The 15,476-nt window shown below is 30.6% G+C and overlaps 1 protein-coding gene across 2 annotated transcripts in view; it reads right to left on the bottom strand.

The window, feature by feature from the left end:
• The window catches only part of Vps13D (vacuolar protein sorting 13D), an 862,750-nt gene that overhangs the window by 246,610 nt on the left and 600,664 nt on the right, over nt 1-15,476 (bottom strand). For both annotated transcript variants that reach the window (XM_065502881.1, XM_065502880.1), the window contains exon 18: nt 7,556-8,659. In XM_065502881.1, coding sequence (XP_065358953.1) covers nt 7,556-8,659 — 1,104 coding nt within the window. The remainder of the gene's footprint in view (nt 1-7,555; nt 8,660-15,476) is intronic.

Genomic DNA, 15,476 nt, shown 5'->3' on the forward strand with positions numbered 1-15,476 from the left:
TGAGTAAGGAGACGTTAAACTTATTAAAATATGCTAAGCCGTTAGAGATGAGCGATCCCGTAATTTTTGAAGAACGTCGTTCTCAGTGAACGTGATTTATAAATCACTGTTCTTTTAAACAGTGACCGTGATCACGTTTTGTCTATTTTAAGCAAAATAACAATTATGTTAAGAATAATATATTATATATTATTTGCATTCTTAAATCTGCTCGTATGTTAACCAAAAATTAATATTTGCTGACATAAAAACGTTTTTTAAAAAAAAATTGGAAAATAACAGAATTAAGCAAATGCAACACAATTTTAAGAGAATTAACTGATATGGTACTTAACATTTTATTTTATACACTGTGTTGGAGATAAATAAAATTATGCGCCTAAAAATAGGTTGTTGTTACCAGTGAATGTTGAAAAATATAAAGGAACGACCTTTAACATTTTGTTGAAATACGTAAAAGAACGACATTAAACGTACCTGTTACTTTCTGGTTTTGTTACCAGTGATTTTTTAAAAACGTTACCAATGAATGTTGAAAGATATAAAAGAACGACATTTAACAGTATGTTGAAAAATGTGAAAGAACGATATTAAAAGTGCCTGTTACTACAGTTGTTCCAGTGATTTTTCTAAAACGTTATCAGTGAAAGTTGAAAAATATAAAAGAACAACATTTAACAGTATGTTGAAAAATATAAAAGAACGATTTAAATGTATCTGTTACTTGCAAAATTCAGTAACTGTTGTTACCAGTGATTTTTCAATCACAGTGATTAAATCACAGGTATGGAAATATCGCTCATCTCTATAAGCCGTTGAAGGAAGTTGGTTACCGTGCTGTTTACCCAGTTCATGGAAGAGTTTTTGTGAAGAGAAGCGAGTTGTCTAAGCCTACAGTTATAAGATGCGAAGCAGAAGTCGATGATTTATTATTGGTAGCAACCACAAGAAAGTCTACAACTCGAAGATCTCAAAATGCAGTAGCAGAGGATGAGGCAAATGATTTGTATTTATCACCGTAATTTAAAGTAATGTATTCATTTAAAGCATTTAGTTAAACATTTGTTTTTTTCCCTCATGAATAATAATAACAAATATTTTTTTTGATTTAAATACTTTTAAACACTATGTTAATAGTTCCAAAACATATTTTAATGTAATATCCTGTAATGTCAGAAGCATTTCATCAATTAACAAATTTAATAGATTTAAAACTTTAGTAAATATGTTACCACGTTTACCCAATATTATTGCCGTACAAGAGACATGGTTTGAAAACAATGATGGTTATAATACAGTGCATTGCTGTCGAGCTGATGGTTATGGTGGAACCTCCGTTTTTATTAGAAATGATATAGAATACAATATTGAGTTGTGTTCTAGTAATGATTTTGTTGAAATTATAATTTTATCATTGGAAAATACTAAATTAAATGGTAAATCCATGGTGTTTGGTTCTTTTTATAGATCACAAAAGTGTGTTTCTAACAATTTTTTATCAATTATGGAAAATATTCTTCGTTGTCATGGTCGTAGTCCTTGTATGTTTGTTGGTGACACTAATATTGACAGCTTGAATATGCATTCGTCTGAGGAGCTTATGAACTTACTAGTAAATTACGATTTTAAAAACTGTCATAATTTAATAACACGTCCGGATAGTGGAACATCAATTGATCATGTTTACTGTAATATGAGTAGCGCATTATTTATTGACAGTGTTGCATGTAAGTTATCGGATCATAACCTTGTATCGGTGAGAATTGAAATTGAGTCTCGTACCCGACCTGAGGCAGAGGAAACCTACGTGCAAGAACATTTACAAAGAATAGATCTAACTGGTGATCCATCAACCGATACATCATCTTTAGTCTTGCGTATTGGAAAAGCTATAGAGCACTCCACTGTGGTAAAAAAACTGAAAAAAATCTTAAAAATTAAATTACACCGTGGGTAAGTGGAAATTTGGAGAAATTGATTTTGTATAAGAAAAAACTTTTAAGGATGAGAAGGAAAACCCCAAACAACTTTGATTTACAATCAGCAATCAGCAGAGTGATAAAAGTAGCGTGCAGGGTGTCAATGAATAATTATTATGCAGATAAATTAAATGGAATTCAGCATAATCCTATGAAAAGTTGGAAATTTCTTAACGATAGTCTTGGAAGAACTTTGAATAAATCTATATAACTTAAGAATGATAATGGTGATGCTATTGTGGAAGATTCGGAGAAAGCGGAAGTGTTAAATGAATATTTTATAGAATATGTAAACGATTTAAGGTCTCAAATTGAACATTATCCCGATGATACGTGTAACTTATTAAGAACTTTAATTCAGCACGATGACAGATTTCAGTTTGATTTTGTTACTTCGGAGGAAATAAATAATATTATTTTGAATTTAAAACCTGGAAAGAATCCTGGCCATGATAATGTGTCCCCAAAGGTATTATTAAATTGTAATGATGAAATAACTCCATTTTTGGTTGATATTTTTAACAGCATGCTGGTTAGTGGCACTTATCCTGATATATTAAAAGTACACAAAGTAGTACTAATCCCTAAAGAAAAGAATGTCACTGTTGTGAATATGTTTAGACCTATAGCTATATTATCAATTATTGACAACGTGTTTGAGAGAGTTTTACATACCCAGATTTCTGATTACATGCAAAGTCAAAACTTACTTAATGAGTTTCAGTATGGTTTTCGAAAAGGATGGTTTTCGAAAAGTAAATGTTGTGAACTTTATTTGTAGAAGCCTGGATAAGGGGTATAAAGGTGTCGCTGGTATTTTCTATGATTTTACGAAAGCTTTTGATCTCATAGAGCACAATATACTTTTGAAAAAGCTGAGGTACTACGGTATTTGTGGCAGACAGTTGTCCCTGATAAGAAGTTTTTTGACAAATCGTAAACAATTTGTACAAATTAACTCTTTTCGTGCCGTTGAACATGGAGTGGCACAGGGTAGCGTGCTCGGGCCACTTTTGTTTACAATTAATATCAATGATCTGAGGAATCTGTGTCTATCCGGAAAACTTTTTATGTACGTTGACGATATGTGCTTGTTTTATCCATGTATATAGAACGGGATGCAGCTTTGATATCTGAGTTTGCTATAATAAATAAACTTATTTTAAATGCTAACAAAACGAAACTGATAAGATTTAGACCTGTTAATCAGCAGAATCAAGACTTTAGTATATTTGTGGATGGGAACGTCATAGCGGAGCAGAATAAAATAAAGTATTTAGGAGTCACACTACAAAGTAACCTGAATTGGAGTCAGCACATTCAACAATTAAAATCAAAGATATCTCAATCTATCGGCTTATTATATAAATTTAAAAATAAATTTAGCAAAAACACAAAATTTCTCATTTATAATGCATTAATACAAAGTCATTTAAATTATTTAGCTATCTTATACAGCTATAAAAAGTCTAGTGAACTCAAATCACTTCAACGTTTGCAGAATAAAAGTCTTAAAACAGTAGCTAATCTTCCAGTCTTGCACTCAACTTTTTCATTATACCATGATCATTTTAAATCAGTTTTACCAATATATGGCCTTTACAAGTTGCAGCTTCTTTTATATGTTTTCAAATGCATGCATAATATTGGACACCATACAGTACAGTTTTCAAGTAACCAACACTCAGAAATACGAGAAATAATAGTAACTTAGCGGTAGCTAGGTGTAGATTGGAAACAACCAGGCAAAGAGTGGAACATATGGGTAGTCGTAAATTTAACAATTTACCGCAAAGTTTAAGATGTATATCAAGAATTTCTATTTATAAAAACTCAGTAAAAAGTCACTTATTTAGTAAATTAGATGAGCTTCTGATTTAATTTTGTGAATATTTTGTAAATACTTATTTTTATTTATTAAACAATAATTTTTTTTATGTAGTTGTTATTTAGTTTTAATATTGTAAATATTAACTTTTGCCAACTCGCCTCAATAATGCCTTTATGGCGCTGAGGCTTTGAATTTGAAATTGTAATGAATTACTTTTAATAAATATAGAAAAAATTAAAAAAAAAATTGTAATTGAACGTAAAATGATTTTTTTTAATGTGTTTTTTTGTCAATTTCATAATTCATAATAGATCGGTGTTAAAAATTCAAAAAGAAAATGGTATGAGGACACTTAAACTCTCTACTATATTCGTACAAAATAATTTCGATGGAGACTCGTTTAATTCAGGAGTTATAAATAAAAACGTTATTAAAAGTACGTTTGTTCATATAAATTCATATAAAAATTTTCAGTTTTAAAAATGAGAAACATATTGAATATATTATGTACATTAGAGTGGCAGCCGATTTTTTAGATTTCAAAGAGTGCCGGGTGGAATATTGTGACACTAGGCCTAAATGTTAAGTGCTGAAAATTTGAGCCAAATCGGGCAACGATTTCTGGACGCGCATCGAGGTCAAAGTTCAGATATATGCAAAATTATTACTTAATATATTTTGTTGAAAAGCCTGTATTGCTTTCAAATTTTCAATTGCATGTTTAAATAATTTCGCGAGTTATAAACAAGTAAGTGAAAATCGAGAACAATAAACTAAGTAAGTAAAGTTTTATGTTTAAAAATGTGATAAAATTGTTTAACTTGCTTGAAATAAATTTACTTTTTTAACATAACATTAAAAGTGCTGCGATTGTTTTCAAAATGTAATTTCGTGAAAGCTTTTAAAATTTCGGCAAAGTTCGGCAGATTAAATGAAATCAGAAATGAATATATTGAAATGTTATAAACCAATTTTCATTTAACTTTTTTAGGTTATTCTTTGAAATTTGGCTTAACGAAAATTCAAAAAAGAAAAATTTTATGCCGTTTTCAAACATGTAGTTGACAAAATTTTTTTTTTTTTTTTAACGTTTATTTATTTATCGAATCTGCCTTACTTAGGCCTGACAATAAGTAATAATAATTGACAAAATTGAAGTAAACATATTTTCAGATGAATTGGAGAAGCATATAACGAAAACAATAAATTTGTTATACCCTACACCACCATAGTGGGGAGGGTATAATGCATTTGTGCAGATGTTTGTAATGTCCAAGAATATTAGTCTAACACCCACCTTAACCTTCGCTTTACCAAAGGTTTTTTATGTACGTGGTTTACCAATACCCATCCGGGTGATACTGCACTTCTATACATATATCCGATGAACAAAATTTTAAAAAATCGAAAAAACCTTATAAAAAGTTTAAAATGTTTTTATTAAATTATATAGAACTCTAAAATTTGTTCATTGAGTCTAAATTTTATTTAAATCGAAACAAAATGAAAAAAATTATTAAGCTAACAAAAACCGAGTGGTCACCCGGGTGTGTATTGGTAAAGCGAAGGTTAATATGGTACATATCATTTTTTCGGCCCAAGGACGAAGCCTATTTCATTTGGGTGAAATCTTTCCATTATACCACCTAGCCCCCACACAAATTTCCTCCCGTAATTGGACTTTATCGGTCTTAAATGTTTAATTTATATAGGTATCTACAAAAATTTAGCTCCAAATAAATTTTATATATACGGATTTCATGTCAGCTAATTTTATGATGATCGGTCCTTAATTAGTCCCCGCTTCCGAAATTAACTATAACATGCATAAATCTCTTAAAAATTTTGGTATACACACATAATTCAACTCTCATAAAGAAAATAATCACACGACCTAATTTCATGACGATCGGTCCATAATTGGTCATAGCACCCATATAACCCACTTCCGAAAATCACTCACGAATATAAATTATTGAAATTTTAAAAGCAAAAGTTTGCCAAAGTTTCTTTGCAATCTATTTTACTTCATATTGCTTAAAAATTTTTGAGATGAAAAAAGACGCTGTAATGGAAGCGGAGAAGACATATTTTTAAGCTCCGAGTTAATAGCCACCAAGACGATGAAATTAATGAAAGCGAAGAGGACCTTTTTGATTTAAATTTACAAAATCAATTAGATTTAAGCAATCACTAAAAGTTTTAGTATAATTAAAATAAATTAATGTATTAAGTTTGCATTAATGATTGTAAATGGGTTAATTTTTGGTCGTTAGTGGGTTAAATTCCATTTTTTTAATATAATTATTATTACTTTCGAAATTCTTTAAGGTTTTGGTTTGAATACCATGATTTTGTAGTCGTTATTAATTTAGCACAGAAAAAGTAGTCATTTAACCTATAGTGCTGCGATATAAATTTGTGTTTTAATTAATTACGAGTTGATTTTGTGTCAGCTGATGGTGAAAAAAGACTTTTCAAGACAAGTTTATAATTTGAAAAGTAAAATGAAGGGTTTTATTGGTGTTTTTAGTCAAATATATGTGAAATATTAAAACGAAATTGTTTATATTAGCTATTCCGTGAACATTCGTATTTAAGTTTAACAGAACGCTAACATCTTCTGTTTAAGTTAGTGGAATTTCTCTTTGAGAGTTTTTTTTACACCGGTTTTTTAATCTGTCCATAGGGCTGTCCGGAACCATTTAATATTAGTGCGTTGAATAAAACCACAAGCAATGTCTTTATTTTTATGATATTTAAAAAAATATCAAAATAATTAAACTAAACAATTCATGTTAAAAATTTTACAATTCCTTACATTTTTATTCTTTCTGTTTGCTTTTCGCTATAAAATTAGAGCGTAAGCAAAATGATATTAGTGCGTTGAATAAAACCACAAGCAATGTCTTTATTTTTATGATATTTAAAAAAATATCAAAATAATTAAACTAAAACAATTCATGTTAAAAATTTTACAATTCCTTACATTTTTATTCTTTCTGTTTGCTTTTCGCTATAAAATTAGAGCGTAAGCAAAATGAAGAAATATACATATGTATCTACATTGCCAGCCACAAGGCGGGTGTAATTATTGTAAATGTAATTAATGAATACTTCCTATCCAAATTTTCTGTCGAAGGTAAAATAATAGAGATATTAGTGATTTTTAGTTAAATTTGAACTATTTTTTTTCTCATGCTAAATTTTTGGGGTACTTTAAAATAAAATTCTTAATAAATGCGAAATTAACCCTAGGCTCTCTTTTGTTATGTCTTATTTCTGACTTTCTGGTTGAATTTTCCGTTTTGGTGTATTCAGGGACTTATAGTAAAATTTCACGGATAATATTTTTGCGGAACATTTTAACCCTTAAATCCCTGTTTTAATGGTGTTTTTGCTCTTTTTTAAAAGAAGGACAAAAAAGACCCATGCCTTGAGGATTTATAAAGGGTATGTTTTAGTAAATTTAGATCTGTAAATTAATTTATTCGAAAATCCCTACAAAAAACTGGGCGTGGATCGCCCATTTTTACCCAAGTCGATATAGTTAAAAATTGAATTAAAGCATTTTTACTTATTATCTAAATAATATTGCCCATAAGGTGGTGAGTAAGGTATTTTGAGGCCGAAAAAGTTTTAAAAAAAACTTGTTAAAAACGTATTTTGTGAAACATTATAAAACATAACAAAGTTTTATTATAAATGCAATAAATAAATAAAATCAAAATGAAAAAATACTTACACATCTTGAAGCTCTTTCAGCAATATCTTCACTTTGACATCTGACTCTTGGTCGTGTGACTTTTGGTACATTTGTTGATATCTCTATATAGTAGTTTGCCAGAACTTTACTTGATGTAGTCGTATTAGTTGTAAGTGGATGACATGATAAAACTTCGCTTAAATGGCATTCAAACATAATTGCAGGATCTTCTTCGCACCTTGAAAAAATTCGTACATATTCTGTCGATACTAAAAGTCTTAGTTGTGCTTCTTTATCATTACAAAGATTTGGCTCATAAAATATCAGCTTTTCTGAAAAATTTCGGCGATTTATTATATAAAGGTATTGCTGACCTTTACTTTGCCGATAGGAATAGAATGGCAAAAGTCCACCCGGCGCCCCAGTTACACAGCGAGGCAAACGTTTACGATCTGGCAGATAGTGATGAGAGCCTCTACTTGTTTCTCTAACAGCGCTAGCAGCTTCTGATGCTAAATCAAGAACACCTATCAAAGGTTTTGTGACCGTACCTACAATACCTTTGCCGAGACCACTTAAAAATCCAGGAAGACCATCAGACTGTGCTCCAACGTAAGTGTGACGAACAATGCTTGTGACTCCACCAAGTAATCCAAATCCAAAACCCTTTAGTCCAGCTGCTAAATGGCCTCCAGAAGTGGGATACGCAACTTCTAATATTTTTTGTCTTGTTTCATTATCGTGTTCATCTAAAACGACTCTTCCAAGGCTATCAGATAATGTTTCGGTCAACTTAGCAGTAGAGTTGGATATGCCGTGTGTAACATTTTTAACTAAACTTTTAACTGAACCCTCAAAAATGAGGCCAGACACTCCTTCAGATAAATCATTTGCAAATCCCAATGGATTTCCCAAAAAATCAACGCTACCTAGAATTGATGCAGCATGCCATTTTAACTGATTCATATAATGAGCTTTAAGTGCTTTCACATAGACTTCTAATGTTTCAAAATGATGTCTATCAGAGAATTTATCAAATTCGATGACAGCATCTTCGAACTTAATTAGAGTTAGTCCCAAGGATTTTTTTATTTCAAAGAGTTCAGCATTCAATTTCGGTGCTGTTAAAACGCTGAGTCGTACCTGAAATATGAATATCAAAAATCGATTATAAGTTTTAAATTTTAATAATTATTTCTCAACTGAAATGAGTTGAAGTTCTGTGATACTAGTATTAAGTATATGTTTGTTTTGTAATGAATATTTATTTATTAATTCTGTGTCGTGAAGTCCAGTTTTTTTAAATAACACACGAAATATCCAAAAAATTCTTATCTATGAATGGGTTTCATGGGAAAAAGTATGTACCAAATTTTAAAACTTTTGTTTGGATAGAATAAGTTTTATGCAAACACAAAATCGATTTGGATTGCATGGGCGGTATGCGGTGGGCATGGCCGATTTTATTGAAACTCGGAATGAGTTCTTCGTTTGTTTCAGAAAATATATGCACCAAATCTCTAGACTTTTACTTGGATATGAAAAATTTTATGCGAAAAAATCTATTTGGATTGTATGGGCTGTGGGCTGGGCGTGGTCGATTTTGATAAAACTGTAGTTTTTTCTTAGTTTCGACCACTCCTCAAAATTTTTGGAAAAAAATGTATGAAGCTGCAGGGAATTCGTTTTATTAGAAACTAGCTGACCCGGTGCGCTTCACCACCCCTATTAGAATAATGAAATAGTACTATTAAGTCTCCCTTTGTGAATCTAATTATAAATGTCTAATTTCATATTTATATTCAAATTCATTCAGAATCATGTGTGCCTAATTTTTAATTTTTAGGTTTAGTATTATAAAATATTCAAAAAGTACCATTGCAATAAACAAATAGTACCATTGATTATCACTTTTGAATTCGCATTCAAAGTTATTAATACCAAGGGTAAAACACTCATGGAGTTAATTGATCAACATGGGGGCATTATTTTAAATGGAAGGACGGGTAGAGATATACAAGGTGAATACAGTTTCTGTGGCGTTATGGGTAACTCGGTCATTGATTATTGCATTTCTTCGTACAGTTTTCTACAGTTTATAGATGATTTTAACATAGCGGCCAAACCCTATTCCGACCATATGCCATTATGCCTAAAAATTAAAATATGTATTTCGGATAATGTACATCATGAAAGTGATTCTTTAGAAAGGCTTAGCTGGAATAACAAATTTATTAACAACTATGTTGAATCCATTAGCACACTCACTGAACATATTGACTTACGTACAACTAAGACAGTGGATGTACTAGTTTCGTCAATTGCGGAGAAAGTGAAAACAGCAGCACCAAAGAACAATGATAGAAAATTCTTTGAACCTATAAACAAATGGTTTGACTGCAAGTGCGCTCGTTACCGTAAGACAATGATAAAAAACCTTAGGAAATACAGAAGAATACACTCCGATGCCAACAAATTGCTAGAGCAAATTACACAAAGTTATGTAAACTTAAAAAAATTGAATATTACGATAGACATATACTAAAGCTCAACACCGTAAAATGCAGTAAAGATTGGTGGAAAATATCGAATTCCCTACGTACGGCTAAACACGTAATGAAGGGTGGTTTAACTGTTCACGATTTTCTTCCACATTTCAGTGCAATGTTAAGCAACACAGAAAATAATCGACAGATAAGCTGGTCCATGCCTTATATAACAGATCCCGTTCTGGATTCCCCTATAGAATTTGGTGAAATAGCTTCCGTGATAAAAACCCTAAAACTAAAGAAAGCTCCAGGTCAAGATGGTATAAGGTATGAATTTTATAAATATGCACCTAATTGTTTTATACATGAAATATTATCAGTATTTAATATAATATTTCTTCGAGAAAAAATACCATCAAGTTTTCGTAAATCTATTTTGTTACCACTTTTCAAGAAAGGCGACCCAAATCAACCTGGCAATTATCGAGGTTTATCGTTGATCGACACATTATGCAAAATTTTCAACACACTTCTACTAAATAGAATAACGTACTGGCTAGATGACAACAATATACTTAATGAATATCAAGCAGATTTTAGAAAGCAATACTCTACTGTAGACAATATTTTCAATCTTGTCAATATCATAAATTTAAACAAACTAACAAACTGTTTTACAAACTATCCTGCTTAGGGATATCATCCAAAATTATAAGAATATTACAGAATGCGTATTCTGACACTGAATGCTGTATATGGGATGGTAACACCATGTCTAAACCTTTCAATGTAGAACTTGGAGTCAAACAAGGATGTATATTAAGCCCGTTACTATTTACGTTGTATATTAATGATCTCGCTGAAATACTTCCTAATGGCGTAAACGTTGCTGGCGTAAATGTTAAAATATTACTATATGCGGATGATATTGCTATTATGTCGGATTCTCAATCTGGGTTGCAGGAAATGATTAATGTTTTGTATGAATACTGCAAAACGTGGTGTTTAAAAGTAAATTTAAATAAATCAAAAATTGTCGTTTTTCGTAATTGCCAAGAATATCCTCTAATCTTAACTGGAATTATGGTAATGACAACAACGAAATTGTTAACAGCTACAAATACCTTGGAATTGAAATTACTTATAACTTATCTTTCAAGACACACTTGGCTAATAAATTAGCCGCTTCAAAACTCGCATTGAACACGCCATGGTCAAAATGTATAAATAACCCGAAGATCTCTAAAAATAATAAGCTACGAATTTTCGAGGCTGCTGCTAGATCTATAATGTTTTACGGCGCTCAAGTGTGGGGATATAAGAAATATGATGAAGCAGAAAAATTGTTTAGATTTTTTATTAAAAAAATGCTTTATCTCCCAAAATCCACACCAAATTATATGTTATATCTTGAAACTGGTTATAATTCTATGTATATTTCCACTCTTAAATTGCACTTTTGAAATATAATCAAAGTTCTTAATATGAAACATACACGTCTACCGCATATTTTAGCAAAGGAAATTATAGCTAAAAATGTATTTTGGGCAAACGAATGGTCAATATTAATACAACAATTACAGTTTATACCCACTAATTCAAACATGCCACTCTGTTTTAACTGGAAATCCATACTGAGCTTATTAATAACAAAAGAACAGCAAAACAATATGTTAAAGGCAACAACCTCACAACATCATGATCTTTACCGAATTAAATTACATCGACATCCCATTCCTCATCGCTAATTACTCATCACGTATTACCAGTATAATAGTGAAGGCGAGAGGAGGATTACTTGATTTGAATGCCCGGTCTTTTAGAAACAATTCAACTGCTATATGTTCAATATGCAACTTGGATACAACAGAAAACACTTACCATGTTATAGGAGTCTGTCCTATTTACAACAACCTTAGATTCAAATATTTTGGTCAGGCTCAACTAAGTTTAAACGAAGTTCTTAACATTTTAAATGGCTTTAATTTTCTCAATCTGTATAAATATTTAGATTTCTGCTTGAATTATAGAAAACTCATATTGAATGAATTTAATTCTTAATCTATCAATATGTATACTTATGTTAAAATAATCATAAATGAATTAATTTTATTTTCATCAATACAAAAATAGTTAACTGCCAATCTGGCATACAACAATTATGTTCTGCCAAATATAGATATTATATTGTTATTATATATCAGAAAAAGGAATTAATTTGTAAAATAGCATTATATATGAATATATCTATTAATAAATAATAAATAAAAAAAAAAATTCGCATTCACTAAACCATAACCCATCAAGTTTGAATTTCAAATTTGTATAGCCTTTCCTATATTATCAACTAATTTTGTTTCTATAACAATTAATATTTAAAAATTATCACAAAACCCAAAAAAAAAACGAAACAGCGGTTTTGAAATTCTTCGGTTTTTTGGAAGCTCTAGGTCCATTATTATAGTAAATTCACAAAAGTACATATGAGAACAAAGAAAAAGTACCAAGAAGTATGGCCTTGAATTTTCACTCACTTTGGACCATAGACGCCTAATTTCATATTTCTATGTCCATTATTACAGAAAACTCAAAAAGTACCATTAGAATATTAAAAATTACCAAAAAGGCCCCACTTGTGGTTTCCCACTCACTCCCATATAAGCTTAATTTCATGGTTTTAGAAATTACAAAAAGTACCATTCGAATAAAGAAAAAGTACCAAAAAGTCTATCCTAGAATTTTCACTCACTTAGGACCATATATGCTTAATATCATGTTTCTAAGTTCATTGTTATAGAAAATTCAAAAAGTACCATTAGAATAAAGAAAAAGTACCAAAAAGTCTCCCCTAGAATTCTCACTGACTTAGGACCGTGTATGCTTAATTTCATGTTTCTAAGTCCGTTGTTATACAAAATTAAAAAAAGTACCATTATAATAAAGAAAAAGTACCATGAAGTATCCGCTAGAATTTTCACTCACATAGGACCATATACGCTTAATTACATATTTCTAGGTCCATTATTATAGAAAATTCAAAAGTACCATTATAATATAGAAAAAGTACCAAAAAACAGTCACTTGTATATGCCCACCCATTCTGGCCCATGCAAGCTTTATTTCATGTTGCTAGGTTCATTGGTGAAGAAATTACAAAAAGTACAATTCGATTAAAGAAAAAGTACCAAAAATCTCCCCTGGAATTCTCACTGACTTAGGACCGTGTGTGCTTAATTTCATGTTTCTAAGTCCATTGTTATAGAAAATTAAAAAAAGTACCATTATAATATAGAAAAAGTACCATGAAGTATCCGCTTGAATTTTCACTCACATAGGACCATATACGCTTAATTACATATTTCTAGGTCCATTATTATAGAAAATTCAAAAGTACCATTATAATATAGAAAAATGTTTTAAAAAAAGTACCAAACTGTTTACCCGGATTTGGCCCAATATACACCTTGGTACTCGAGTTCCAAATAACACCCTGTTAGTTAATTATTGTATGAATCCAGGAACCAATGTTAAAAAAATTATCAAAATTGGCTTAATAATTTCAAATAAAATGTATTTTCCCGATTTTATCCCCTTTTTGGTACCTTTTTTATCCCCATTGCTTTGGTAAAATTTTATTCAAATAAATTTCTGTATTGTGGTGGGAGATCATAATAAAATATTCGTATGTCTACGTCAGATTATAGAAAAACATATTTTATGAAAAAGTACCAAAAAACACCATTTTTATCCCTTAAGGGTTCGAATTTCCAAAAAGTACCAAACTTATATTTTTTATTTTTTGATAATTAAAGAATACGATTTAAAATTTGTTTCTATGTTTATTGGTTTAAAAGATACATAGGGTGCAAAAAAAAGTACCAAAATACAGTTTTTACCCGTTTTCTCCCCTAAATGTTACCAATTTCGAAAAAGTACGCTTATTTTTTAAATGGAGTAACATGCAATTTTAAGTTTTTTTGTATCTTTATTAGATTTGAAGATATAAGGTTACCGAATTTACCCTTTTTTACCCCCTAAACTTTCGAATTTCCAAAAATCCCTTCTTATCGGATCGTTTTGGGTAGGGAGGAACCCATAGTTAAAATTTCGTGATTCTAGCTTCAGCCGTTTGGGCTGTGCGATGATGAATCAGTCAGTAACGTTACTCTTTTATATATATAGATAATATGCATGAAATGTGTGTACTACACACATGTGCAGTTTCCAATGCAAAAATCCATGACATAACAAATATTTGACGAAAAAGACGTAACCACTAAATAAAATACATTTGAATTCTTTTATTTATTTGGAAAACTTATTTTACTTAGGATGATTCAAAACAAAAAATTTAGTTTTATTATACCCTACACCACCATAGTGGGGAGGGTATTATGCGTTTGTGCAGATGTTTGTAACGCCCAAAAATATTAGTCTAAAGTATTCCGATCGACTTAGAATCACTTTCTGAGTCGATTAAACGATGTCCGTCCGTCTGGTTGACTGACTGGCTGTCCATGTAAACCTTGTGCGCAGAGCACAGGTCGCAATTTTGAAGACATTTCGATCAAATTTGGTACATATTATTTTTTCGGCCCAAGGACCAAGCCTATTGAAACTGGCTGAAATCGGTCCATCATTTCACCTAGCCCTCATATAAATGTCCTTCCGAAATTGGACTTTATCGGTCATAAATGTTTAATTTATAAATGTATCTCCACAAATTGCGCTCCAAATAAGTTTTATATATAAAAAATTCATGTTACCAAATATTGTTACGATCGGTCCATAATTAGTCATAGCTCCCATATAGACCCGCTTCCGAGAATCACTTTAACGTGCATAAATTGCTTAAAAATGTTGGTATACTCACAAAATTCAACATAGTAAACTTTCATATAGACATAAATCACACGACCTAATTTCATGGTGATCGGTCCATAATTGGTCATAGCCCCCATATAAGGCCCACTTCTGAGAATCACTCAAAAATATAAATTATTGAAATTTTAAAAGAAAATTTTTTTTGCCCATTTACTTAGTGTAGGGTATTATATGGTCGGGCTTGACCGACCATACTTTCTTACTTGTTTTATTTGATGCTGTTTGATCTTACAAAACACTTGTAAGAGTAAACACGTCAAAAAATTTGTGCTAAAAAAATTGGTTACGCTTTTTTGAGCAAATATTTGCCATGTGTGACTCTACCTTTAGGCTACGAAATGCTCCCTCTTCAGCACTATTCTACGGATATAGCCGTGTTTCTGTATTTAATTTATAAAGTCACGGACTTTTCCATCCACCCTCGTAGGTATATGCCTAAATTTTGACCGACAAAAACAATATAGGAAAATTATGAAACTTAATTTAAAAACAAAATTAAAAATTTAATAAAAAATATTAAATTTTGTTATTAGGACAAAATTTTTTTATCTTCGAACATAAACAAAAAATTCAAGCCGAAATTTTAG

Source organism: Calliphora vicina, chromosome 3, assembly GCF_958450345.1.
Source record: "Calliphora vicina chromosome 3, idCalVici1.1, whole genome shotgun sequence".
Lineage (NCBI taxonomy): Eukaryota > Metazoa > Arthropoda > Insecta > Diptera > Calliphoridae > Calliphora > Calliphora vicina.